Source organism: Balearica regulorum, chromosome 6 (assembly GCF_011004875.1).
Source record: "Balearica regulorum gibbericeps isolate bBalReg1 chromosome 6, bBalReg1.pri, whole genome shotgun sequence".
Lineage (NCBI taxonomy): Eukaryota > Metazoa > Chordata > Aves > Gruiformes > Gruidae > Balearica > Balearica regulorum.
In genome coordinates, this window is record NC_046189.1 from 3,569,787 (window position 1) to 3,596,730 (window position 26,944).

General features: G+C 45.3%; 1 protein-coding gene across 1 annotated transcript in view; it reads left to right on the forward strand.

Annotated features, from left to right (window-relative positions):
* The window catches only part of LOC104631743 (RNA-binding protein 44), a 44,482-nt gene that overhangs the window by 1,828 nt on the left and 15,710 nt on the right, over nucleotides 1-26,944 (forward strand). Inside the window, exons 2-17 of the mRNA XM_075755783.1 lie at nucleotides 414-1,997; nucleotides 2,142-2,200; nucleotides 3,393-3,563; nucleotides 4,216-4,408; nucleotides 4,489-4,514; nucleotides 5,497-5,569; nucleotides 5,881-5,983; nucleotides 6,321-6,452; nucleotides 7,032-7,105; nucleotides 7,206-7,279; nucleotides 7,614-7,989; nucleotides 8,799-8,944; nucleotides 9,066-9,207; nucleotides 11,861-11,892; nucleotides 12,822-12,900; nucleotides 14,094-14,151. Coding sequence (XP_075611898.1) covers nucleotides 516-1,997; nucleotides 2,142-2,200; nucleotides 3,393-3,563; nucleotides 4,216-4,408; nucleotides 4,489-4,514; nucleotides 5,497-5,569; nucleotides 5,881-5,983; nucleotides 6,321-6,452; nucleotides 7,032-7,105; nucleotides 7,206-7,279; nucleotides 7,614-7,989; nucleotides 8,799-8,944; nucleotides 9,066-9,207; nucleotides 11,861-11,892; nucleotides 12,822-12,900; nucleotides 14,094-14,151 — 3,220 coding nt within the window. The 5' untranslated portion in view covers nucleotides 414-515. The remainder of the gene's footprint in view (nucleotides 1-413; nucleotides 1,998-2,141; nucleotides 2,201-3,392; nucleotides 3,564-4,215; nucleotides 4,409-4,488; nucleotides 4,515-5,496; nucleotides 5,570-5,880; nucleotides 5,984-6,320; nucleotides 6,453-7,031; nucleotides 7,106-7,205; nucleotides 7,280-7,613; nucleotides 7,990-8,798; nucleotides 8,945-9,065; nucleotides 9,208-11,860; nucleotides 11,893-12,821; nucleotides 12,901-14,093; nucleotides 14,152-26,944) is intronic.

Consider the following 26,944-nt stretch of genomic DNA (forward strand, 5'->3'; position numbering starts at 1 on the left):
GCATCCCGACTCTGAGTCAGTACCTGCATCTAAACACTCTGTGTGCTGTCATGAAGTTAGCATATGATGTAAATAGCTCGCTGTGTATCCACAGGGATTCTGATGATTCAGCCAAGAAATGCTGCAGTGGTAAGAGGATGGAAACTTTGCCCAAGAGTATAAGAAAATAGGATCGATTGGTCTCTAAGGATGCTTTTACTCAATTGAAATGACACGAGCAAGAACAGCAAATTCTTTTAACAGCCTTCTGTGAGCTTTTAGGATTTCTTTGAGAATGTACCGTATAATTCCTAGCTTCTGTACTAGCATGCCGTAGATAAAAATAAGATGGCTAATTTAACATATTTTTTAACCAGTAATGTCCTCTTGCATAACATGGAGTATTTCAAACCTCTCTTTAATTTTTATTAAAGTGAGAAACTGATAGGAAGAGACAAGCTGACACCCTTGAGAGGTTGCAGTGGAAGTGAGTCGTGTGGATTAATTCTGAGGAGGAGGATTTAAGTGTTTGTGCTATGGAATTAGAAAAGAAGACCGATGTTAAAAGCAAAAGGAGATGCTTCAATCAGACCTCGCATCTTTTCTCTTACTCTGAGGAAGCTGAGCACATGCTCGTCAGAGACGTCATAGCAGGAGCCAACCACTCTGATTTTGGCCAGGCACGTTCTGTCAATGTTTCAGAATTAAAGTTATCAGAGGAAAGCTTACCTTATCTAAGTTCATCTTTAGATGCAGATATTGAAACATATAATAAAAACAGAATGAGAATGTGCTGTGCACAGGTAGATGAAAGCAAGAAAGAAGCTGATATGTTGGGAAGGGCATGTGACAATACACACATTAATTGTGGTGTGTGTGATGATTGCAGACAAAGCCATTTAGGTGAAGATTCACAGCTGGAGTATCTCAGTGCTCAGGAGCAAGATTTTGATGATAGGAATAGCTCAGGTGAGTTTTCTGAGCAAAGGGAAACTATAGGAATTGAAACCTTAAAGCTGATAGATCCAGCTCATGCAGTTCCAGGGGTTGGAGTCGCAAAGGAACAAAGTATCGTTGGCATGTCAGAAGATTGTTCTGCTGCTGGTGGGTATGGCGTAGGTGACCAAACCTGCCCAGAAGCAGCTATGCCAGAGGTTCCCCACCTGTCTCCACTGCTTTGCAATGGCATGGCTTGTGATCATCAGGAAGAGCAGACAGAGTATCATAGTGCTGTTTGTGGAACTATACTTGAAAGTCATTCTTGTGGGAATAAAGAAAAGGTCTATCCAAATCTGCTAGTATGTGACAGTTTAGAAAACAGAGAGGTGAAAGACATCCCACTGATTGACAGCACACTGCCACCCCAAACAGCTACAAGTGAAGAAGTGTCTGAAAACAATGCCAGAGGCATTCACAGCTTCTCAGTGAAGCAAGAAAATCCCTTGCCATCACTACGGGAAAGGGCCCCCGCAGTAGCCATGCAATTTTGTGAATGTACAGGGGACTCTGATTTCTACAGTTGTGAAGAATCTGACGTGTGCGCGTGTGGTGCCAGCTGCACTGACTGCACTGCGAAGGATGCTGAAACCCAATTTCCAATCTCTGAAACTCCCACTCAGAAGAATCCCTTTTTTGGGGTGGAAGTTGCAGATAAATCTTCCGGGGGAAATACCAGCTGCAAGAACTCTGAGCGTTGTGAAAACTTGAAAAACGTTACCAGTGACTCTACAGTTAACCAGGCTGTTGATGCAAGTTCTGATTTTAGAGCTTGCTTTACAACAAGCAGAAGTACCAGTGCTGAGGTTTGTCTCCTGTCCAGGGCTATTAATACAGAGATAACGATGATCAAATCTCGACCCGTGGGATGGCATCGTGAAACCTGTGCAGATGTTGCTTGCAATACAGACTGGTCATGTGGAGCCAGTAGTATGGAGGAAATTTGGTCGCAGCTTACTGGCATGCTGCAAGAACATGCAGGTGGCAATATTGCAACAGCTGAAAGAAGTTCACAAATTCAGGTAATTTAAAAAAAAAAACCCAAAAAAACCCACAAAACCACAACCAAACAATTTTGATATATAGAATTTTTCTTAACTTAAAGTTGCTCAGAACTTGTCTATACAAATGTTATTCTGTAACTTTTTAAAATGTTTGTTGTTTAGGAACAGCAGGAATCAAAAAACGAGCTTTGTAGCAGTGACTTAAAGAAAAGCACGGACAGGTGGGTCACGAATTGTTCTTGGTTTGGAATTCTAGGTGCTGGGTAAGATTTTTTTCATGCTTGAAAGGTTGCCTGTGACTTGGCAAAACTGATGGTACTAAAAGATTGCTGGGCAGCGGCTCCTATGCTGGAGGGTAGGGCTGCATTTCAGAGAGACCTGGACGAGCAAGAAGAATGAGCTGAAGGCTCCCTGAAGTTGAACAAAGACCAAAATAGCTTTGATCTGCAGTTGCAGACTGGCCAAGAACAAGTGGAGTGTAAGTCAGCAGTGCTCCCAGATGGCAGAGTTGGGGAACCACATCCTGGGGCCGCATTAGCAAGAAGTGTTGATTCTTCTCAGTTTGGTGCTCGTGAGGTCACATCTAGGAAGGTATCTCCAGCTGTGGCCCTTGTAGTGAAAGAATGAGATGGGCAAACTGGGGAAAGTCCACCAGAGGACCGTGGAGGTGGTGAGGAGAGCTGGTGGAACACCTGATGTGTGGGGAGAGCTGAGGGAACTGGGCTTGGTCAGCCTGGAGAAGGGAAGGCTGGGAGGTGGGGAACCTCCCTGCAGTTTGTGGCAATCTGCTGGTGGGTTGCAGAGAGGACTGATTCGTTGCAGAGGTGTGTTGAAAACACAAGAGCCAGCAGTTACAGTGAGGAGAATTCTATGTGGGTGTAAGAAAAAGCTTTTTATAGTGAAAGTAGTATTGGAAGAGGATTGGAGAGATGGTACTGTGTCCTTTCTTGGAGATTTAAAACAAACAAAACAACAGAAAATCTGGACTGGCTAAGACCCTGAGCAAATTTTGAAGCTAGCCCTGTTTCGAACAGAGGTTTGTACTGCAGACCTCCAGAGATCCTTTCCAACCAAAATTATTCTGTGACTGCGGAAACAAAATAAGTGCGTCTGTAGATCAACAGAGTTGTTAAGTTTCTTTTTGTTCTTACGACCTCACTTATCTGGGGAGAAATTATTTGGGTGCTCGTGCAGTTTCTGCCTCTCCGTTAAGGCTGATTATAATGTGAAAGCTACTATAAGGCATCATTTTTTCTGTGTAGTAAATAGGAGGAACTGATTTCACTTTTTCTTGTTTTTCCTTAAATCATATCGGAAATAGCTTTTGGAAAGCTACTTGTTCGAAAATAAAGCATAATGAATGTAAAATATTGATTCAAGGGCTTCAAACCTTTGTTTATTGTTATTTTAAAGGCCGGTATGCCTTGACAAACAAGCTGTGAAGAATTCTGCATCAAGCTACTGTCAAAAAATACTGCAGAGAGCTATTGAAGCGGAATTGCAGATTCTAAACACTCATTATCAGATGTGTTATCAGCACTGCTTGAAGATTTACAAACTGGCTTTGGAGGAAAACACGTGTTTAAGCAGGCATGTACTTTAATGTCCTTTTAAATGAAATGGATAACTTGGTTAAAAGGCATTAATTGCTAAATACTAGTGATGTATTCTATGCATAGCTTGTAACAGCGTTTATAGTTAGCATTGTTGTCCGAAAGACTTTACATGCTTATAACTGCCAAGTCTTATTTTCAGCCTAAAACTTTCTGTAGCATTCACAGACCTAGCAAAAACCAGTTTGTTTCCAGGAATGTCTTTCTGTACAGGAGGAAAAGTACAGAAGGAATAAATAGTACAGAGAATCTGTTCAGGAGCGGATGAGATGCATAGAGGGGAGGAGGTGGTAAAAGAGAAAGAGGGAGGAGGTGGGGGATTGTTAAGAGTTGAGGGAGGGAGGAAGGGGATGGCAACTGCAGAGTCTCTAGCTGATAAACCGTACGCCCTGTAACGAACTTGGAATTCAACCAAGTTGAATTAAACGCTTCACTGTGCCACGGGTCGCTATAAAATCTCACTGCCGTAGTGTCTGCTCCATAGCTCAGGAGAGGGTTCAGGAGAGCACCTGGTAGTGCTGTGGAACACAGTACGGCTCCAGAGAGCTGCTGTGCGCTCCTGTTCGGGCACTTCTGGAAGCAATAAAAGACATGAAATGTCAGTCTAAATTGATCTTATTTACTTATACGTATTTTAACAGATGTAATGGAAATACTGAATTAGGTTCATCTCTCATGTTGGTTTTGGAAGAGCTAAAAAAGAATTACAACAGTATGAGAATGAAAATAAAAGTGGGCATACCTTTAAATGCACTTCCACCGCTATCAGTTGAGATGAAGTTGTTCCCAATCTCCTCCTCTTATATCCCGTGCAAGGTAAATTCTTAATTTCTTTGGTTTTAATATAAATTGTTCTTGTCAAAAAAAATTAAGACAAATCTTTTCTTTTTTGGCAGTTGTTCAGAGAGGATCTTTGCTATGAGTAAGTAGTCCTCACTTATGGTATTTATTAAAGCTCAAAATAAATGAGAAATGAGTTTAAAAGATGTTAATTTTAGAATTTCTTTATTTCAGGATGTATCTTGTTTCTGCAGACTATTTAGCTGAAAGCCTAGCATAGCACTTTGGGTACAGTGATTTTATTTTAAGGATGTTTTTCTCTGTAGTGTTCTAATATGTAAACTATAGAGGTATATTTTTACTAACTTCATAGCAAAAATTTTCAATTTACAGGTAATTTTCCTGGTTCCTTACTTTTCCTACTAAAAATCTTTGTCTCTAATCTTAATGCTATCTGTCTTAAAAAAAACCCCAAAGCCACAAAAAACCCACAAAAACAACAAACACAAACAAAAAAACAACGAAAACAAAAAGACTTTGCTACCAACAAAGATAATATTAGGCATATAAGCAGCTGTTCTGCTAAGGTTATAATTTGATAATGGAGAATGATAGAAAAATGACTTCATAGTTCAGGCAAACATACGGTACTGCATGTTCAAGAACCATGTCCAGTTACTTTATCTAAGTGGCGATTAAAACATATTTGGCAATAAGTTTGTACGGCATCAGGTGAAAAAAAAAAAAACCAAAAAACCTAGAGATCTTTTTCAAATTTCTTGTTAAGCATTAGTAAAATTAATCAAAAATTGCATGGAGATTTCAAATTGTGAAGACATACATCTTAACATCACACAGAAAGTTGTCTAGGTATAAACAAAAACCAGCCTACCATAAAGCTAGAACATAGCTTCATGTTTCAGGTTACAACCAATGCTTTTATAAAATACGAGTATCAAAAAACTTTGGATCTCATTTTAAGCTCAGGTTTATTAAGCATACTTTATTTCTTTTACTGTGAGCTTTTGGAAACATTCGAATTTCTATCTCAGAGTAGTACTCTGTATCATTATAGAATTTTAAATTGTGTCATATTTTATATGAAATTCTTGGATCTCTCTTAGTTCTGTTTCAGATGCAGGAAAAGCTGACTTCGAAGCATCAAAACTGCAAGAAAGGAAAATTTCTGTCAACATGGTAGGGACTTCCTCATTACTGAGTTTCATAGACAGTAATGTTGTGAAGCATAGTCTCCTTTTCGGTATATGCCAATACAATCGCAGTCTTCAGGGCTCAAGCTGGGATCTTCTAACAGTAATTGCAAATGCAGCTGATGCAACCAGAATTTCGGTTGTCCTTTCAAAATAAAATAACTTGGGAGTTCTTGAAGGCGATCAGTAGGTTAAGTTTTAAAAATTTACCTGCTTAATCAATTAATATTCTGAAGTTCAGAAAAATAACATATGATCAGGTGCAAGGGCTGTGACATAATTGAAACATCTTTGTAGGACAATCCACAGACAGTATGTTTAACTGATGGCGGTCAGCCAAGTGACTCTGCTTCCTCCAAGACATTTGAAGAACAACATAAAGATCAGGATGTGGAACGTGGTAAGCAATCTGCTTTTAGTAGAAATACTACATTATTTGTTAGTTAAGTTGTTGGGAGAAAACCCACAAACTCTGTGTAAAATGCGTATATGGATACTCTGTCCTTTCTGTGATGGAATGGTCAACATTATATCAGCTCTATGTTATACTTTACATCTTGAAAAAAAATTTTGCTCCTTACAAGTTTTCACTTCGGATTTGTGTGTCAGCTCTTCATAATGTAGCACCAAATCATGTAGGTAGCTGGAATCCTCTTAAGCACAGAAATTTAATATTTACTCAAATGACATACCATGGTCTGAATTTTAACACACTGAAATTTATTTCAACTGTCAAGGCTGTGTGAAAAATGAAGAAGGGAATGAATATTGGTTTGATGCTGAGGAGGACTTGACAGTAGCAGATTTTTCAGTAATATCTGAAGAAACAAAAAAGCAACAAGAAAAGCAAGACACAGTTGATTTAAGAGGTGAGGTCGTGCACTTTAAGCTGCCATACCTAATAACGGTGTTTGTTTATTGTTTCAGTATTCTGTTCCTTCTACCAGCATAAGTAAACTTGGAAAAAAATGCTAGCTGTGTTGTCAGACTTTTTTTTTTCATTGACTTGCAGTGAATGCTTGTACAGATATTCAGCTCTCTCCATCCACGTTTTTCCTTGAAAACTTTACCTACAGTGGTTGAACTCAATTTAGTAAATGTCCAGCCAAAATCTTTCTTTTTTTCTCTTCCTCCTTGTTCTGTTTCCTTCCCCATAATGGCAGCTTCTACGCTACCCATGCTTTACCACGGGGACTTCTTAGTTCAGACCAGTCTTTTCTCTGGTTGTACCTCTTCTGCCTCTTCAAACCTCGGGAAATGCTCAGGGAAAAGAGATTTCACAAACTGAACTGTTCTGCTTCTCAGGACACTAATTTTCTGTTAGAAGATACTCTTCATTCTTTTAGGTTTTTTTAAAAGTTTTCTATCTATGCTTTCCGAAATCTACAGAGAAGACATCAGTGTGAACTAAAACAAGTTAGTAACACTTCGCTTTCTTACGTTATTAGAAGTGAAGATAACGGAGAGTGGAAATGAGAGTTCTTTTATTCATGTTGGTGGCCTAAGTTCCTCAGTGTCAGAGGTACGCCTGTTCTTATTTACATAGTAGTAGTAACGTCATGCCTCGTTTCTGAATTCTTTCATACTAAACATTTCCAACCAAATGTGCTTCTATTTTATAGGGTGATTTAAGATCTCATTTCCAGAAGTATCAGATTTCTGACACTCTTACCTCTGTGGATTCTAGTAACTGCAGGTATATTAATATAAGATTCACTTGTTTCAGATTTGGTTTTTGGTCAAAGTAAGCAAATCCTGGGAGAGAGGAGGGAGTTGTTCATTAATTTGTTTCGGCAATTAATGTGGATACATTAATAGATAGGTTGACAAAAACTTGTCATTCCAGACAGTTTCTCGTCTTATGAGAAGTCAAGGAGTCCGAAATACTCTGTTGAGTGTAATGGAGATACAGTTAACATTCAAAAGATGAAAGCCATCATGTGTTCTTACTGATAGTAATTTAATATGCATTTTACTTATTTCTTTTTTCTTTTAAATTTATGCCTTAGATTTCTATTTCTTTCCTTTAGAGACACTAATAAAGCCAAGTTAGCTGTAAAGGAAATAAACGAGAAAAAAATAAAAGGAAAACCAGCAAGTGTTAAACGTGTAAATACTTCATCAGAGAATAAATCTTTGGTTTCCCAAGTACATACAGATAAGCTTTGGCATGAAATCCAACCTGTTGATAACAGTCAAAGAAATGATCAAGAAAAAACATTCACTTCAGCCTCCAATTCCATGAAAGCACCTGATGCCACCTGTGCTTCAGAGAAAATGCATCTCCTTCCCATTACTGCTTCAAAAATTTCTTGCTCTACGCAAGTACCTTCAGAAACAAAGTGCCTTGCTCCAAAATCAGCTACTGAAGATTCGGTACATTATTTCCTTGGAGTTAATCAAAAGGTAAATAATTGTTACTAAGGCTCCTTGATATGGCAGATTAAGAGCCTTAAAAGTTCTTGTCCCATACGTGTTACATTTAGTATATAGAGGGAATGACGTTAGGATAGGAAAACATGTTATGTGTCAGTAATAAATTTCTGGCATGCTGCAGAAGAGTGCAGCATCAAATTGTGCCCCTGCATCAAATTGTGATATTCCATCTTTTTTTCTTAATCCTAAACCAGTTGGGAACCTAGCCATTTGCACTAGATTTTTCATCTTGTTTTTCTCCTCTTTTAAGTTTCCACTTCCAATGCTTTTTCTTTTTTTTTTTTTTTTATGTGAATATTTTCTGATTTTACACAGGAAAGATTTTTGGAATATTAGAGGGGAAACTCCTGGGTTTTAAATACAAATCTAAAGAAAGATCGTATGTAGAAATATTTATTTTTTAAATTTTTTTTTTAATTGTCTCAGGTTGGTTCTTGGAGCAGGCAAAGATAGTAATTACTGGTGTTGCTCTCATAAACTACATCGATATGCTACCTTTGGGGATTTAACTTTAAACATGCTAGTCCTCTGGGAAATATAAATCAGATCTCATTTAATGTTGCAGGACTGTCAGTTACGCATAAATGCATGTAGTAGTTTTATTTCTAATTTACAGACTGGATAATGTGACTGGCTGCATTAGAGTAATTTACTGATCTGTAGCTGTCATTTTTTTCTTTTTTCGGTAACAGGAATATTTATTAGTAGTAAAGATATGTTGTATTACTTTGTACAATACCTAACTCATTCACTTTTCACTTATTTTGATGCAATTCTAGGATATTGGAGAAAATTTTGTGCAGAAAACATCTGCTCCTTTCTCCACTAATTCATATGATGCCTTTATTTCTCCTAATACGTTGAACTTGAGCAGCTTTACCAAATTACTGAAGAACCTTCAAGAAATTCATCCAGAGGCTAGCAGGTGAGAGTATTTGGATTTCATTTCTGCCGTGGTCTGTAATGGATCCAATATCCATGGTAACTAAGTGCTAAATGTATTGCACAAAACGTGATGTAAACAGTTATTTCTTTTATTTGTACAGAGACAAAATTGTGGATGCTTTGCTGGAAGTGAGGAAGAACAACAAAGGTATCTTAAGTGGTTTGTCCATCAGTTCTATTGTGGAGAGGACCTCTGTCGTTCTAAGGAAATCGACCCCCAGTTGTGGGCTGGAAAAGCAATGTAAATAAGTGAGTATTCTAGCCTACAGAAATATACTGAAATAAAACCACGTGAATTTCTGTAGCTGTATAGCCTGACTAGATTAGTAAGCAACTCAGTATAAAGCTCTGCAAGGAGTACCTGAATGAATCCACTGAAATCGTGTTTTCTAAGGATTTCTAGCTGTTTTGCAGAACAACTTGTAAATAGATTGGCTTGCTAGCTCTATTTGCTCTATAAAACGTGATATACAGGGGGGTTTATTATGCAAACTGTTTTATTGATTAACTTAGTGGTGAACGTTCATACATATTCTGTACAAAGGTGACACCTAATGGCCAGTCCTTGTGTAGCAGTTCCTAAAGAAATCCCAGTATAGGCTCAACTCAGATAAAAATCATCAATTTTTAAACCAATGAGATTCAGTTCTAGACTAGAAATCTAACAGAGTAAGACTGTATGTCTTTTAGTTTTTTCATGTCAAAGGACATCTTGCGTGATGACCCAGCACTAGATGCTGCAGGAAGCTACAGTCAGCTGAGCATGCTAAAAGCACAGCCCAGAATTTAAGAAGGTGTGTGTATATATTCTCCTCTAGGAGACAGCCTTGAGTTGGTAGTTGTTTCAGTCTCCTGCTAAGCTTAGTATTCTGCTTACTTTAGGGCTGCTAGCAGTGCCACTACCAGCTTTCCCATGCTGTCCTGTACATTCTTAGCAATGCTCCAGCATTACTTTTGCCCACAAACACAAGCTGTACAATATTTATTCTTCTGTAGCGTTTCTTCCTGAACCTGCACTAAATTCTTCATGCTCTGATTTTGGTCTCAAAGCTCTTTTTTCAAGGATGTTAAGGAGTTAGTTTGGTTTTCATTGATACCACCTCTTCCAAGATGAATACTGTTTATGCCAATAGTTTTATATATCCAGGTATACAAAAAGGTACCCATGGAATGTTGCTTATCAGATGAAATTCACCTCGTCGGGTGCTTATGCGTGTGTTACTGTAGCGCACCAGTAAACCGTAACACAGCCTTAACTTGACCAGAGCCGCTGTGCGTTACATAGTAGAACTGTAATAGAAGTAGAGCGATTCTGCCTAGTAAGACGAAACGGAAGCCTGGGATAGAAAAGTTGCTGTAGATGCATTGAATATAGAAATAGATGCTTGTAGGCTGTTCATCTCAGTCCTTCTTCTAGGAAGTAATGTCAGTGACTAGAAAAGTCCTTCAGAAGGACTGCCTGTGCATTGTGCTGAGTACACAGAGACGTAGGAGAGCGTGTTAAATACAGCATAAGATTATGCCTCCCATACTGAGGGAGAGAGTAAAAGAATCTCAACCAATATGCGCGTTTGGCTGTGTTCCTTTTGAAGTGACTACTGTAACGTAAGTTTGTTAGTTTGGTATTTGACTGCCCTGTAAGCTTTTGCAGATGGCTCTATGAATCAAAATAAAATGAAGTCTCGACTTACTTCTGCAGGACTGCAAATATAGACAAACTCATCAAAAAACCTCATGTTATACTTGAAAGTATTTTCAGTTAGTAAGGTTCTAACAGCCTCAAATGTGTTGTGCTTTCCTTGTCAAGTGATTTATTTATTTATTAAATAGTGTGTGGGCTTTCAAGTCATAATTGTTCCTACTTTTTTCTCTTTTCTGCTAAAGAGATGATGACCTGTAACAATTTTTACTTTAATCACAAGGGAGCTGTGAAATAGCCAAGTCATTGGTAACTAATAGGGGAAAAAGAGTTCTCATCTTTCCATAGTAAGAAACTAGTATGTAATATCTTTAAGAAAAGATGATTCTGCTCAAAGCTCATCTACATTGATTTTGGTATGTGTATAGCTTCAGACTTTCTTCAAGAGTAAGTGTCTGCTGAGAAATACCACCTCAGAGCCTTAAGCTCTTGCAAGCTGATGAAATGTCCAGAGTTGTACAGATAATACTTTTAGCTCAAGCTGTATTACGTAGCATTTAATGCAGAACAACTTAAATTCAGGTTTAAAGTAAAACACGATACAAGCTTGCTTTTTTTCTTGGGCTGACTTAGCCCAGAGTTGGACATCTGAATATTTATAGGTCTTGTATATCTGTTAATTTTGAAGGAGTAACTTCATTAGAAATGGGAAGTTAGGTTTTGGACTGGAAAGTCCTTCTATTCTCATTAGTGAGCGGCTGTCATATTTACCTGAACAGCGTGCTTAACCTTTTTCTGTTTTTTAAACCTAATGGTAGGCAGCAATTATGATGCTGTAAAAGGGCAGCATAAAAAAATGACTGTTTCCTTATGTTTTATCAGTACCAAATTATAGCTTCTCGTGGTTTTCTGGGGTACTAAAATGCTGATGTTCCTTTTATTTCAGTTTGAATGTGTACATGCAAAATTTACCTGCTGCTTTTGTTTGTTCTTTTTAAGTCGATGGCTTTCCGATTATGAAGAATTGATCATCTCCCTTTGGAAGATTTTTGCAAATTCTATATTCCAGCTCGTTCCAGGATCGTACTGTATTTTGTATTTGATTTAGTTCAGCAGATCTTAATGAAAACTCACGTAACATCACTGTATGATACGTAGTCTTATCTAAGAGAGGATGTAACCTGAAGGTCAGTTTGGGGTGTTTTTCTGTTTATGCAGATATTAAATGATTCTTCCCGGTTTTGTTGTTCCCTGTAGTTGGTTCAAGCGTTTCAGCAGGTTTCTCTGAGGTAGAAAAACCACACTTCAGCAAAGCAAGACTGCTGTAATACTGGCAGGGTTTTTCTAGGCTGAAGTACGCAACCCCCAGTTCTTGCGTGCCACTTAATTTTAGGCATGGTGGTAGCTGCTAAGATGTTAATAAATAGCCAACACGCTTATGCTTTCCAGATAATCTGATTCTGAATAGTCTGTAGAAATTCCATGTATCCTTTGAATACCAGGGAGGAGCGGGGGAGGCAGCAAGGGCTTCGGTTTAGAAAGCCAGGCTTCGGAGCTGGCAGCGCAGTGCTGGTGGACGCGGTTACATAATCCCCGGCTGCAGCAGAGTCGTCTCGTGTCCATTTTTGACTCGGAAGCGTGCTGCAGACTGCAGAGCGGTGATAGGGCCACACAGTTCCTTTGGGATGGAGCCTGGATTTTTATTTTATTTCTTTATTTTGGACCATGGCGTTTTGTTGTCTCATATTCCCCTTGTGGTGCTGCAAGCAGAGGCTTCTAAATCCTCTTTTTGTGTCCCATGGCCTGGTATAGTGGAAAGCACGTGCTCCCTGAGGCTTCTGGTTTGGGTTGATACAGGGGAGAGGAGGAGAGCTGGGAGTATCCAGGGTTTCGTGTTTGCGTGTGTCGTTACTGTACAGAAGAGGTCTGGATTTTAAATCCTCTTCTGGTAAACGAAGGAAAGGCAGCTTAGGTGTACAAGTCTGGGCAGGGGGTGAGGAGAATTATCCATGATTGACACGGACAGGCTCATGCTGTGATGTTGCCTGACAAGACAGTGCATTGCTGTTGTCTGTCTCTTTGTTGTACTTTGTTCTAGAACCTGGCTGCATTTGCTGCTGAAAATAGAGCCTTACTTCCCTGTGAATAAAGGTTCAAATTCCTTATGCAAGAAGTTGTGCTGTTTTCAGATCTCGTCCGTTCCCTCTCCTCTTCACAGAACCACTCTAGGTAACGCTTTCAGACCCCCCAGCCTTGCCTTCGACAGCCAGTACTGTAACTGGGTCCTGAAGCTGCAGGTGAGGCCTCAGTTTTGGCTTCTTCCCTGTTCTTATCAAGATGAAAGCAGCCGTAGGCTTTGCTCTACCGCATTATCATCAGCATATGCTGCCCTTTTGTGTTCCCCGGATCTGGTCTGTAATTAGGTGGGTGTTACTAATAGTTCAGGATGAACTGGCTTTGTAGTGTGCAAGCTGTTTGGTTTCTGTGGGGAAAGCAGAAACGTGTATGATGTGAAACATTCAAGTTAGCCACCGTGGCACACTTGTGTTCGGTCAAGTTTTGCTCTTTCTTGTTCTTCTCCCTTTGAAAGGGAGAGCTAACTTAAAATGGGAGAGGTCTAATTTGTGGGGTGATGATTTCCCGGGAACTGGAGCCCTCGCCCACTGGGATGATAGGCTCCTAATAACATATCCTGATCCTAAATGTGCTCCTGGAGAGCCTGAGCAGGCACTTGTATGTAATTCAGTTATCAGCTGTAGGTGGAGCTGTGCTAGCTCAGTAATTATTTTCTACCCAGTAAAAAAAATAAACCAAACCACAAAACATTTATTTTCATCTGAAAATCGCATTACATCCTCTATGTTCATATTCAGCACCGTAAAAAGAAAGGGAGGTACGGTTTTTACCCTTAGGCTAGAGTGAAATGTCTTCGGTGAGACGGAAGGAGGGCTAAGGAAAAGGCGTGAGAGAAAACGATTTCTGTTTCTGTTCCCTTTCCCCTGTCTCTGGGCACCCACCTGTCCGTTCCAGGGTGAGGAGACGGAGATAACGCTGCCTTAGCCGGGCACGGTGGTCTCGGCTAAAGCCTGCTGAACTCGCCAGACAGATTACCCGCCTTCGGTCGCGGCTTCTATTGAAAAAGAAGGCGGCAGGGACGAGCAAGCCGCGCCAGGAGCGAAGCAGGGGCGCACCGGCGGACGCCAGCCGGCGGCGGAGCGGGGTCCCGCAGGTGCCGGGGGGCAGCCCGGGGCGCTGTGCCGGTCGGGGCCCGCCCCTGCGCGCAGGGCCGCCCGCGCGGAGCTCCCCCCCCCTCCCGCAATCCCCCGGCCCGGCCCCGGGGAGCGGAGCGGAGCCGCCACGGGCGCGGGGGGGGGGGGGGGGGAGGATCCCGCCCCGCCGCCCCGCCGCCCCGCTCCTTCCCAGGGGCCGCCGGCAGCCCGCCGCGGCCGGGGACGCAGAGCCCCGCGGGCGGGCTGGGTGCGCGGGGTAGAGCGCGGCGGCGGCGGCGATGGCCCTGCTCCCGCGGCGGTTCCTCTGCTTCGTGCTCGGTAAGTGCGCTCCCCCGGGAGCAAACTTCCCCGGCTGCCGCTGCGGCGGGTGGGGGCCGGGGCCGGGCAGGACTCGGGAAGCGGTGGTGCGGGGAGGTGGCAGCGGGAGAAGGTGCCCTGGAAGCCCCGGAGTAGCCCGGTCGTTAGGGTGGTGGTTGCGGGAAGTCCTCCGCCTTCCTGAGCGGGGCCGCGGGGAGCACCGGTGGGACCGGGAGGTGCCTCTGCGCTGAGAACGGGTGTGCAGCACCGGCCTCCCCCTCCCTGACTTTACTGGCACCCGCTGACCTGCTTATTCCTGCAATCTGCCGAGCCTCCAGCTGGGCTTTGCTGGCAACACGAAAAGCAGGTGGAAATTAAAAGAAGAAATCATTCCAGAGCACTAGGATATAATAAAATGTCTAACTTGGCTTCTGAATACGTCAGATGACGATGCTATCGGACACAGCCTGTTTTGTGTGGGATTTCCTATTTGGTAGGTGAGATTTACTGAAGCACGTTCCTGCTGGAAGATGTCCTCTGCCATTTGTTTCAAAAGTAGAAATTAATTACTAAGAGACTGCTTTAGGAGTCCCTGTTTTCCTATTTCTGAGCCGCAGGGAGAGGATGCAGCCAGAAGCGCTCGTTCAAGCGAGCATTTCTAAGCTGCGGTCGGATGTTCTGGGTTTAGCAGATGATCGACTTAAAATCGGGTTGGAAATTCTTGCATTGCCCGATCATTTTCACAGGGGACAGCACGCCCCGGGTTCTTTGATGTCCCTAGCATTTCAGATGCAACAGGTAGACACTTGTGCAGTGCTTGTAACCTGAATATCCAGAGCAGAAAGCTCAGAAGGATCACGGATTGGTACTCTGTATAAGAAGTGTGTTTATTTAAGGCTGTTTAAAAGGGAAACCGCGTACCCTTGTTCTAGCGCTGATCTTTCATGAAATCAAAGTGCTCTTTGAGGAAGCATAGATTTCTTCTTCTTCCCCTTTGTTCTCCCCTGCCGGTTTTCTCCTCTGAACCCTGGTGAATAATGCATTGAGCTGTGCTGCATGTAACGGTCTTAATTAACTATTTACTACTCTTTAGGTGGTGGTTGTTACGGGGAGGAGAAGGCCATGCCGTTAGACGAGGCAGGTTCTCCATGCTCGCTTGCAGGGAAAGGCTCCGTGTCCCTGGCTGAGGAGGCAGCAGTCCCGTGCAGAAACCTGTGGCTGTATTGCAGCCAGCGAGCACTAGTTCCTGCTTCGTTAGGATTTCTCTCTGCTGTGTTTTCCCAATTCCTTTCCCCTTTTCCTACCCCTTCCTTCTCTTGGTTTGGGCACTGTAAGTTTTGCAAGAAGAGAGCAGGAGTTGGTGATACTCCAGGCTGCTCTTTTCCATCTCCCGTACGCTCGGTCGCAGCAGGATGTCTGCCTCTGTGTAAGCCACTTAAGTGTGATAGATGACAGCTAATCGTGGTGTCGAGTGGTTGGATGCATTTGTCTTTGCTGCATCCTCGTCCTGCAATTATTTTTTTTTAATCTGTTCTGCACTATTTAAAAAAGAAACAACAACAAAAAACCTGTTTGTTTCTTTCTGATTAATGGCCCCGCACACAGAGAGGGCTGTACTAAAATTGCAGGTGACGGCTGAGAGAGCCCACAAGTCACAGTGGAGTTGTGAATTTTGAGGTAGCTGATGCTTCTGAGGAAGGATGTTTTAAAATGAAAATGAAAATTTTAAAAAAAAAAGCAAAGATAAAAGGAGGGGGAAAGCTCTGCTAATAGATGTGCCAGGATCTCGCTAACATGAGCGCTGAGGTGGCAGGCAAACCCAGAGTGCCTCTTCAACACCAGCTCTTAACGTGGGCAGCATCGTCTCTGTTCCTGTAAATCATGCCGAGCACCTTTGCGGGGTCTCCTTAGACAGGCAGCAGGTAGGGAGGACAAGTTTTACAGCTTGTTGTTGCGTGTTGGCGTTTTTACTGCTGGCTCGGAGCCCTGCCGCTGCCTTGGGACATGCTCTCAGACAGCTGCCTTTGTCACTAAAGCACCTTCCTTTGCAGATTGTTGAGAGCTTTATGAACCACGAGCACTGGGTGGTGGCTTCTGATCCTCTCTTCCCCAGATCTGTATTTCTGGAGATGCGTCTGTCTCTGCAGGCAGCTCACCCTGAGCTCAGGGGCCTTCGCCAAGCCTGGTCCTGCCCCAGCTCCTTCTTGCCACGTTTAGCTGTGGTCTGCTGCTGCAGCCCGCGGCAGGATGCAGAAGTGGTCTGGGGAGGCTGTCTTTCTGTTTCAGAAGAAATAGATACCATCAGACATGCCCAGATGTCATCCAGAATAAAACAAAGAGCAAGGTTAAGGCTGATGTTGCTTTGTTGTGTCTCCGTTGAGTTGGTCATTTCTGCATCAAGTCAGAGTGCGGCAACTTCTGCTGCTGGTTGGGAGCATCTTCCCTGCCTTGTGACCAGAGCCTCTGCAGGACTTCTCGGTGGTGGGGACCGAGTCCCTGGCCTAAAGCTGTGAGAGCTGTACTGCCCAGCTGGAGAGCTTTCCCCTGGCAGCTCAAAGCTGTTGACTCCCAAATTTGCGTGTGGTCTGGGCCATGAGAGGATGGCAGAGACCCTCTCCTGCCCACCGCACCCCCCTGGCTGTACTGAAGCTGGGGTCCAGATCCTGGAAGATCTTTCCTCCTATGCAAGAAAAGCCTTTCTCTTAAAATCTCAAGCCTTTATCTTAAAGCTCAAGCTTTTAGTAACTTTGCAACTGGCTGCAGAGTCCTTAAGAAGCAGTGAGGGTCAAGGTATTGACTGTGTAAAAATAACCCTGGTCTCATTCAGCAGGCCTGAGATCCAGCTGTATCCCAAGGTAACCACTTCCATTAGAGGTAAAACTAGGCTTTTTCTGGTTTTTGGCTGCGGTTCCCTGCTGAGGCTGCTGAGAGAGGAGGGAATGAGCCCTTGTTACCGGGAGTGGTGATGATTAGCACCATGCTCTGCTCTGCAGCCTTATTTCGGTCTTTAAGGGGTTACCTGAGGGCTGGGTTATTGCTGGTGGTGATGGATGAAGCAGGATTATGACTCAGCTGGTCACGCAGCTGAGAGTTAACAGGAAAACCCTCTTATTTTTGCTAAAACACTCGCAGGTTTGCCGAGAGATGGGTCCGCACCGATGGCAATTCTGCTGCGACGCTTGCTGGAGTGCGGTGCAGAGATGTACCAGTAGCATCCCTCCCAGGCCTCCACACGCGTGCCCGGGGATGCTGGCTGGCGGGAGAAGGGCCAGGTGATGCTCGGCGCCGTTGCTTGCGGGGCTGCAGTGCCTCTCACAAACGTGGTAGCAGGTGGCTGGAGATCCGGCGGGGACAGATGTTCCCCACGCCGGCGTTTGCTGTTGCTTCCTGTGCCCGTTTCTGGTGGCACGCAGTGCTGTGCTACGCTGCTTTGATTTATTTTGGGTTTAGATAGCTGTATTATTGAAAGAGATAAGAGGAAACTGCAAAGAAGGCCAGTAAAACATTAATATCATATGATTCCCTGCATCTTTTGTCTATGCTGTACAGCATTGTGTTTGCATATTCTACAGAAGGTGATGCTTTCGTAAAAAAACAAAACAGCTATTGGCACTGTTTATGATCTCTCCTGGAAAATACAAAATTACAAGTGCCTTTGTATCCTCTGTTCAGCTGCTGGGACCTCTGGAGTTGGAGAGCAGGTAGCAACCTAAAACCTTTGCAGTTCTTCGGGGCGGTTTAAATTGTCTTCACTTTACATATAAGCATCACGACTTTGATGCCTGGGCTTTGCTCCCAGATGCCTCCAGGAAAGGAGGCGGCAGTGAGAGGAGATGCTTTGGGTTTTCTGTACGTACGTGCGTACCTGTATATTCCCTTTGCCCTGTAACCATCCTTAAATTGTTCCACCTTACACCTTGATACCGTCAATCAAGCTTTACAGGCTGTAGTCAGCTGATCACCTGCATTTTCCGGGCTCAAAAATGATAGTAATAAGAAAAGATTAATGCTAAAAGTAACAAGAAAGGGGAACCTCTGCCTCTTATTGGGTACAGCTTTGCGAGACAGGCGGCTGCACTGCTTCCGCAAAATTTTGTGGTCCGTTAGGGTTATTTGTGTCTGTCTTCACCCCAAAGCACGCTCAGTAATGCCTGCATGTTATCTGAGCTCGAGCTCATCTTTTAGGAAGATACGTAGTCTTGCTTTAAATACTAATTGAAGGCTACTGCGTCTCTGGGAAAATCCTCCTAAATATTTAGAGTGTGTCATGTTATAAATCCCTAATAATAAAGTAAAACGTTCCTCCTCCTTTTCAGAGCATCTCTGAAGTAGAGAGGACTTGAGTCTTCCTATACATTAAAAGAAAAGCATGTGAGTAGTGAAAAATAAATTACTTCCACTGTGTAATTTCATGTACTGCTCCCGTATGTGCTAGCCGTATTCCTCTAGAAACCGGTGGCATATGGCTTTGGTTGGCTGGATGCAGGCTGTGTTATCTGGTCAGGAAGCCGCTTTGCTTTGAGAAATTGAATTGCATTTATTAACTCTGAAATGCTGTTGAATTAAACAGCCGTTAAGCACCGACACTATAATCTTGTATTTATAACCACTCTGGAGGTTGCGGGTAATGAAAATATAAATGCCATGACCTGGAATGAAATTAGAGACCTCATAATCGCTAAAAATGGGGTTGGCATCCTTCATGTTTTCAAAGGGCTGGAAATCAATATCAGGTCATTACAGAGTTGAGGGAGGTCTTGGAAGCCTGCGGGTAGAAATCCAGAGTTACCACTCTGCGCTACCAAGTTCCTTCTGCCTCCCTAACCGGCTGCGAAGTCTGGCTCTGTCGGTATTAGCAGACGCGTTTGGTGGAGGTTTTGGCCCCAAAGCGACGGTTGTGGTCGCAGCCCTTGCCAGCACAGACCCCGCACCAAGCGAGGACTGAAAACACCGTGGGGTAGCACTGGGTTTGAGGGAGAGGAGCATTAAAAACTGCTTATAGGGGATACGCAGCGTGTTTCGACTTGGTCAAATAGCTAAATACCTTCTTCTTTTCTAAAAGCAAATCATGGCTAGGGTTTGCTGAGCAAATTCCTACTGTGGATAGGTGAGCGCCAGGGAATCCCGAGCCCGTTACTCTGCTGTGGTGCAGCTGTGGATGCTGCCTACGAGCTCGCTGCTTTTAACCAGCAAATCCAGTAATGAACCTTCTTAATGGTTTCAGTCCCTTGTCCTTGCGCTTCTACAACTTGAGCTTTTCAGGATTTAAAACCACAGCCTGGCACCGTGGGAAAGCATCCGAGCGGGGCTCTGCGCTGGGAAACGGGCAGCAGCCTGGGTGAAAACCTCCGGCAGCGCTGGATTTCAACCAAGGGCAGGATGCAATCGTCCGGGCTTCCCCGTATCCTTTAGGTAACTTTTGTTGGGAAAACGGCAGCGCTCTGTGTGGGTGAGTTGCGGAGAAATGCCATCTCGGTGTGTTATTCAGCTGGAAGGAAAGAAAACTGCATTGAGAAATCTCTGTTAAAAAGGAAAATAAATTGTTTCTGGGCTGCTCACGTGATTCAGCAACAGATTTTAGTCTGGAAACCGTATATTGAAAGTATTTAGTCAAGCTGCTGTTCTTTGCAGCCTGTGATGAATGCACCAACAAGACAGTGCAGCTATTTATTTTGGTTTTCTCCCTAATGAATTTTTATATTTATTTATTATGTGCTTCTATATAGGCAATCTGTTTGAGTGAATAACATTTGCCCGGGAACTGATTTTTTTCTCTCGAAGATAGTCCAATCAAATGGTTCATAGTCCCACGTTCCAGAATAATCTGCATTTAATGCACACAAACCCATTGAAACCCGAACCAAAGCTTGAAGCGTGTTGTTTCCAAACTGATGCCAGGCACTTTCAACCTTGGTGTTAGTTTCCCTGTTCTTATTATAGCCTCAATCAACTAAAATAGCTGAAGGAAAAAAATAGTCTGGGAGTGGGGGGAGAAGAGCACGTTTGCCTTTAGCACGTTCTTGAGATCTTGAGTGCAGTGGCCGCTCCTTTCTCCCTGGCTTTCTGCAACAAGACCAGCCTGGCTTTGAGACAAAGCTGACATCTGGCCTCTTTTGGCATCCCATCCTTTGCTGATGTTTTAAAAATAACTCTAAAGCACAGGTCTAACTCTGGGTTAAGGTGTCGGGACAACGATGCTGGAAACCACTGTCCTCCCCCGATAGGTGGGAGAGGTGCGGCTGGCTCCCGGGGGTGGCATCCCTCCGGCCCCTGGAAGCTGCTGTTTGTGAAAGATGAGCCTGCCAAGTTAAACGGGGATCCCTGGTTCGGCTCACCTCGGTCAGCGAGCAGGTATTTGATGGCAATAATGGTCAGACCCCATTTGAATTAGGAATGGGTGAAGCCAGTGAAGTCAGGGCTGTACCATCCCCAATCTCCAGTGCATGTTTAAAACCTGTGGTTTTCCTCCATTAATTTAATCAAGGCGAATTATTTTTTAAAAGACCCTGCTATTCATTAAGGATATAATTATCTTTATAACTAACTGCTTGTGGCAGATTTTTCCTTCTCCTGATTTGCAGTCAGCCAGCAATTGTTTTTCAGTATGCCTGGGTTTTGATTTCCTTTCTCCTTCCCCCCTTCTTAGCTGGTTTTGATTTTATTTTACTCACTAAATGAATTTTTTGGGGGAAAGAAAAGTATGTGTCATTCTACTCTATGCAGAATCAAGTCTAGGGACATGTAAGATAAGTCCCGTTCCTGGAAATGTGCTTGGCAGCCACTGATGGATAACGAGGACATACCGTAACTCATGCTGATACATCTGGGAAACTGAGGCGAGGAGAGAAACTGGATCAGGGTCCTGGCTCTTTGAACAGCCTATTTCAGTATATTTATATTATTTAACAGCAATACTATATGGCAAAAAGTGAATGCCTTGTGACCCAGCTAAGCAGGACTGTCCTGCACCGGGCAATGCGTTGCAAAGTACCGGCGTTTATTTTGCATTTTAATTTTAATCATATCTTCTGTATCTTAGAAGAGCCGTTACATGGAAATCTGTATCAGAACGATGTTAAATTATCTTTCATTTGGGGAGGGCTCGGCTGGTACGTTGTAGGTGCAGGAAAGCTGCTTTCTGGGGTGCTCCGTAGAATATTGAACTTGGAAGAGGAATAACGGCGTGCAGCAGTATCTGTGCTACCCGAGCATCACCTGAGCACGGCAGGGATCCAGCTGGAGGGGCTAGTGTAACTGTTTTCTGTGGGCTTGTTGAGGCAATCGCTTGATACTTTGGTGAGTCGCTGTATCTTGCAGTAATTTAGTGCTTTGGAAGTCTTACACCAACCCAAAGTATTTCCAAGTTTCTTAAACCCCTCAAATCCTCAGAAAATCGATCCCTTTCATATTTAGGAGAACTGGAGTTGTCCCTTCCACACAGAACCTAAATGCCTTTAATTGGATTTATCAACTCAGTGTAGAAAAGAGGAACTTCATCCAGTGAGACCCTGCTCCTGGAACAGTTATTCCCCTTCATTTTATTACATAAAGCAAAATAAATAGCTTTTTTTTCCAGCCAGCACTAATGAGATATTTTGCATACAGCTGAACGTAATCATGAAACCCAAAAGGATATCTGAGGTTTTAATTTTAGCATCCTGTTGTGCCTGTGAAGGGAGGTAGTGATTTATCCATTGAGCTCATACTTTGATGATTTGTAGTCAGTTAGTTTTTTGCTAGAATGGGAGTGTTTGAGGTTTTGGTATCGTTTTATAGTTATCCCAAGCATTACAAGAGGGCAGAAAATAAACTGCATAAAAATAACTGCCAGTGAATTATTTGTTGAGGTAGGAGCCAGCTGCCTGAAAGCAATGCCTGTTTGGGGGCTTTTTTCTTTTTTTTTTTATTATGTTTATTTTAAGCATGTGCCTTATTAAGCTGACAAGGCAGGGCGCTTGCAGCAGATGGATTTGATGGTATTTTTGTTAATCAGTGGTTGGGGTTCCCTCTCGGGCTGGGCTGTGAGTTGGGGGGAGCCAGGGGCAGGGTGGCACGGGTCACCCATGGGCAGGGGGGACGGCGAGGCAGTCCGGTGCCGGGCAGAAGAGATGAGGCTGTGAAATCCCACCTGGGCAGGCTGAAGACCATAGTGGTTTTCATTTCAGTCTCCCAAATTGTTTTCCTCCCTGCAGAGCTGCCACCCCGAGTGCAGGGAATCCCATCTCTGGCAGCAGGACCCCCCAACGCCGGGAGAGAAGCTTGGGCATCCCAAAAGCCACTTCAGACCGGGTCCCTTGTCCCGTGGGAAAGCCGCTACGGCAGGCAGGGCAGGCGCAGGTCCCCGGGGGGACGGGCAGGGAAACCTCCGTTATTGTGTGGTCCCTTTGGCAGGCAGCGAGAGCCAGGACGCGGCAAGGAGGTGTCGTGCTGGAAAGAGAGATGAGGGCAAAGGACTCCCAACCCGTGTACCGGCTGGCTTCGTTAGCCCGTCGCTCACAAAGCGGCCCTAATTAGGGACCTAGCTACGGAGCTGATTGCTGGGCGCAGCGGAGCGCACTGGAGCCCCGCTCCTTGTGGGGCCACAGAGCTGGATGGGGCCGGTGGGGTTGGGGTGCTGGCTCCAGCGAGCGGGGACCAGAGCTGCTCCACTCGCCTCTCGCTGCAGGAAAGCAAATGCAGCGCTCGGGTGCAACGTGCTTCAGTAAAAACGCGGTGCCTGGTATTGATCCAGAGCAAGTTGTAAATGGTGCATTTATGGAAAGACCGTAGGGCTGCAAAAAAAATAGGTAGGGATGTAGGGAATGGTAGCACTCTGGTGCTGCGTGACCTCTTTGCAGGTACGACGAGGGGACCGGGAAGCACAGCGTGTCCATAAGGGGCTGCTGCCGTCGCTGGGCTGGCATTTGTGCCGAGAGCCGTGTCCGGCTGCCGGTGTGCAGCTGAGCTGGAGCCGATGCTCATTCGTGATCCACTTGTTTCCGTTTGACCTTCTCCTGTTACTGTGTTTTACTGTAAATAAGTCTTCATGCCCGGTGATGTTTATCCCCAGAAGTGTTTCTGGAGCATCGTCGCCCTGTCTCCAGCCTGACTTTTGCAAGGTGCAGCCCTCACGCTGGCTCTGCTCCCGCACTCATCCGGGCCAGTGCCCCCCAGAAACGGGACTTCTGGGGATGCCTCTCTGGAAGCAGCGGTGGCACGGCACTGGCAGGACCGCAGCGCGCTCTTCAGACCCACCATGTGTTGTGCTCCGGTCCCAGAGATGTGGAAGCCTTTGGCCTCTTCGGAGGTCATCTACCGCCCGAGCTTTCTGGGTGGCCAGGGCCCTAACAGGGGACTGTCCCCAGCCTGGCCAAGCAGGGGCCGACTTTCTGCATTCAGGTATCTGCTGTCTCCCAAGCCAGCAAGGTTTTACGCTGACCCTCACCGCTGCTGACGGCCCTTGTACAGCACTTACGCCGTGGCATCTCCTGCTGCGGTGCGTGTTTGGCACAGAGGTCTCATTCGCATGAGTAAAGCCTCAATCACGTGTGTGTTTTTCAGGGGAATATCTGTTTTCCTAAAACTGAGCTTTCCTAGCCCTGTCTCTTTTCATTTAATGTTTTTTTTTTCCGTGCCGTGAGGCTTTTTCCCCCCCGCCCCCCAGCCTGAGTGACTTCGCTCCCATCCAAGTTTCCCGAACCCTTGAATCCTTTGAAAGCTTTTGTGGCTTTGCGGCAGTGAAGCTGTCGGACAGGTGAAATATGGGGTGAGCTCTCCATCCGCAGACCTCGCTGGGGAGCTCTGTCCGTGTTCTGTAACCACGTCTGTGCCGTGCTCACACACTGCTCTGTTCGAGTAGGAGCCAGGTAGTTTCCTTCTGCTGCTCCATCTGCAGCCCCCCAGGGCAGAGGGGAGGCAGGAAGGGGGGCTCCTTCTCCTCTCCAAAGCAAGCGGTGGCAGCATGTCCAGGACATCCAGGGATCAGCCTTCCTGGGAGCTGGGACGCGGGCAGATGTTCCCCCAACTCCCAGCGTCTGCTCTGCCTCCGAAATCCTCGCTGCGCAGTGATTCAGTGGCGTGTTGAAAAATCCACACTCCCTTTCAGCATGTGAAAACCCCTGAATTTCCTCTTAATTTACATCCCTAATGGCTATGTTGGGAAGGAAAATCCTATGGATTAAGTATGGCATCACAACGTGCCAAGTGAACAAGCATGCAGCAGGCAGGGGAGGCAGAGGCTGCCTGGTTTTGGGACCTGAGGATGCTCCAGAAGCAGCAGGGAGCAGGTTTGGGGCCAGAACAGCTCTCTCAATTGCTGCTGTTGGGATGAGAAAAGCCCTTCTCACCTTAAACAAGGTGGTAGACATCTGCTTTGGGTGGCCAGTGCCATCCCTGAGCCTGACTCTGGCTGTGTGCCTGCGGGTGGGGATGATGGGTTCTCCCCGTGGGCTTGCCTGCCAAGCACCTGCATCCCTACAGCGATCAGGAGATAGAAGCATCTCTACAAGGACTTTGAACGCTTCCATGTATTTTTGAGGTGCCTAAACTGGATGTGGGGAGCCTTGGGCTTTGCTGTGGCAAAAGCAGCAACGGCTGATCCAATCATATGTTAATAAATGAAGTTTTTGAGATGCCTGAAGTGCTACCTGTCATCCATTTTCCTTGGCCAAATTTATTTGGTTGGAGGTGGTGGCAGGGTAGCTCTAGCAGCTGCAGACCTGGTGGGTAGGTGGTTATGGACTCTTTTTCTGTCTGTTAAATAATTGCTTTTCTGCATCTCCAAGTGCTTTACAGAAGAGATCAAGATGATAGTCCTTGCCTGCAGTTGAGAAAAGGGAGGTGCCTTGAGTTAAAAGCTGGTGTTTGGGGCAGGAGAGCACCTCCGGCAAGGGGGCTGTGCCTGGAGGGCAGCGTGGAAAGCCCTGTGCTGCGTGCTTTCCTCCCACCACGTTTGCCAGGCTCAAGAGGAAAAGCTGTCCTGAGCTGTAATGCAACGCTCCTCTAACCTGGCCTTGGAAATCACCACAAAGGAGATACTGAAAGCTTCCACAGATGTTGCCCCGCAGCAGGCTCGTAGCGAGAGGGAAAGATGCTGGAAATGAAATATTTGCCAAGCTTGGAAGGGAGGAGGGGACCAGAGGAGCTGCCTGGGGAGAAGTCGGGTTCAGCCTTCATGAGGATGGGATGGGATAATGCTGTGCTGGTGGTGGGGCTCGGGCAGGCTACTTGAGAAGGGGGCAGGTCTCTCTCCCCCCCGCAATCGCCTGCATAGTTTGGGTGCCTCCATCCATCTCACTGCTCCCAAGCTGCTGCCCAGCCCCGGGAGCTGCTGGATCCCAGCAGCTCTGGGCAGGCAGGAGTGCCCCCAGTCTGACCCAGCCGGGCAGGGAGGAGAGGCTTTAAAAATACATTCCCTGTGCAAAACCGGGACAGAAATAGCATCCCCTGCCAGGGCTCGGAGGTTTCAATTGATTGTGGGGGTGCATCCCAGGCTGTCAGCAAGCAGAGGCGTTAGCGGACGGCTCCCTCCTTTCTGAAAGAGAAATGAATAGTGTTGTGCCAGTTTCCCTGTCATTCCCAACACCAACAGCTGCATTTTTCTGCCCCCCAGCTCCAGCCGAAAGGGGTCACGCATTTGCTAAGCGCCAGCTTCATTTTTTCCTGGTGAAGCAAGGGAGCTTTTGCAAGCTCTGAAGCCTTTGCTGAGCTGGCAGCTGCCCGGAGCAGCCCTGGCAGGAGGTATATTTTTAAGCAGAGGGTGCTGGACCCTTCCTGGGGGTTACAGTGCTGTGGATGCCGGAAGGGGCGGTTGTGCCTTTCTTCTTCCTTCTCCCCAGCTGCCATGGGTGACTTCCTCTCTCTCTCTCTCACGTTTCTTGGCACGAGGTTTCTTGCACGAGAACTGAGGTTCCTGCTAGGTTACGCAGTGGTTTGGTTTTTAAGCCCTATGTGGAGCTGTACCCCGTGGGGGTCTTCAGTTTTGGGCTGGGTCTGATCCTTCCCTTGGCTTTGTGCTTCTATCTGAGCAGAGCACTGGAGCGCCGGGAGGGGACTCGCTCCGACGTGACCTAGGGATGCTCCCAAGGGTGTCCAAGCCCCGATGGGGAACGGCACCAGATGCTCACCAGGCTTAAGATGAAAACTTGAGCTTGATTGCCTTGAGTTACTAATTAGCAGTGGATGTAGTAGCTGTGCTGAGCGAAAGCAAAGATGCTGAGAAATGCACTTGGTAAGGATGAGTTTGACCAGTCTGTTTGCAGATGTGGGTCCCGATGCAAAGGGAAGGGTTGAAAAGCAAAAGGAGGCAGCGTGAGGCTAATGAACGTGTGCTCCCCACATACAGAGCAGCTTTTGGGGCTTCCCAGGGCTGTGCCCACAAAGTCCCCTCACTCAAAACCTGCTCTCCTGGAGCCGAGCACGCTCAGCAAATGAGCGCCAGATTTCCAGCTCTTGTTGGGTTTATTTTGCAACCAGGTCCTTACCGTGATGCTTGTTCTCAATATAACAGAGCAAAGAACCCCACAGAAAAGGAGAAGAAAACAGACTGTTTTCATCTTGGGCTTGTTGAGAGAGCTAATCATTTCACAGTGGGGGTCACAGCATTTGGGAGAAGTCCAGGAGAAGACATGGGGATGTTTGGGGTCTGGGCCCAGAGCTTTGCTGGTGCTCAGGTTTAGCTGCGTGTTACTTGTTCATTGCCAGCCCTGCTGTGAGTGTCACTATGCAATTATCTTCATCTTTTGGGATTTAATTAGACCTCTCAACTTTTAGATGAATAACTGGCTATTTCTTGGCTATGAAGCCCTGAATGGTTGCCACCAAAAAACCCTGCTGG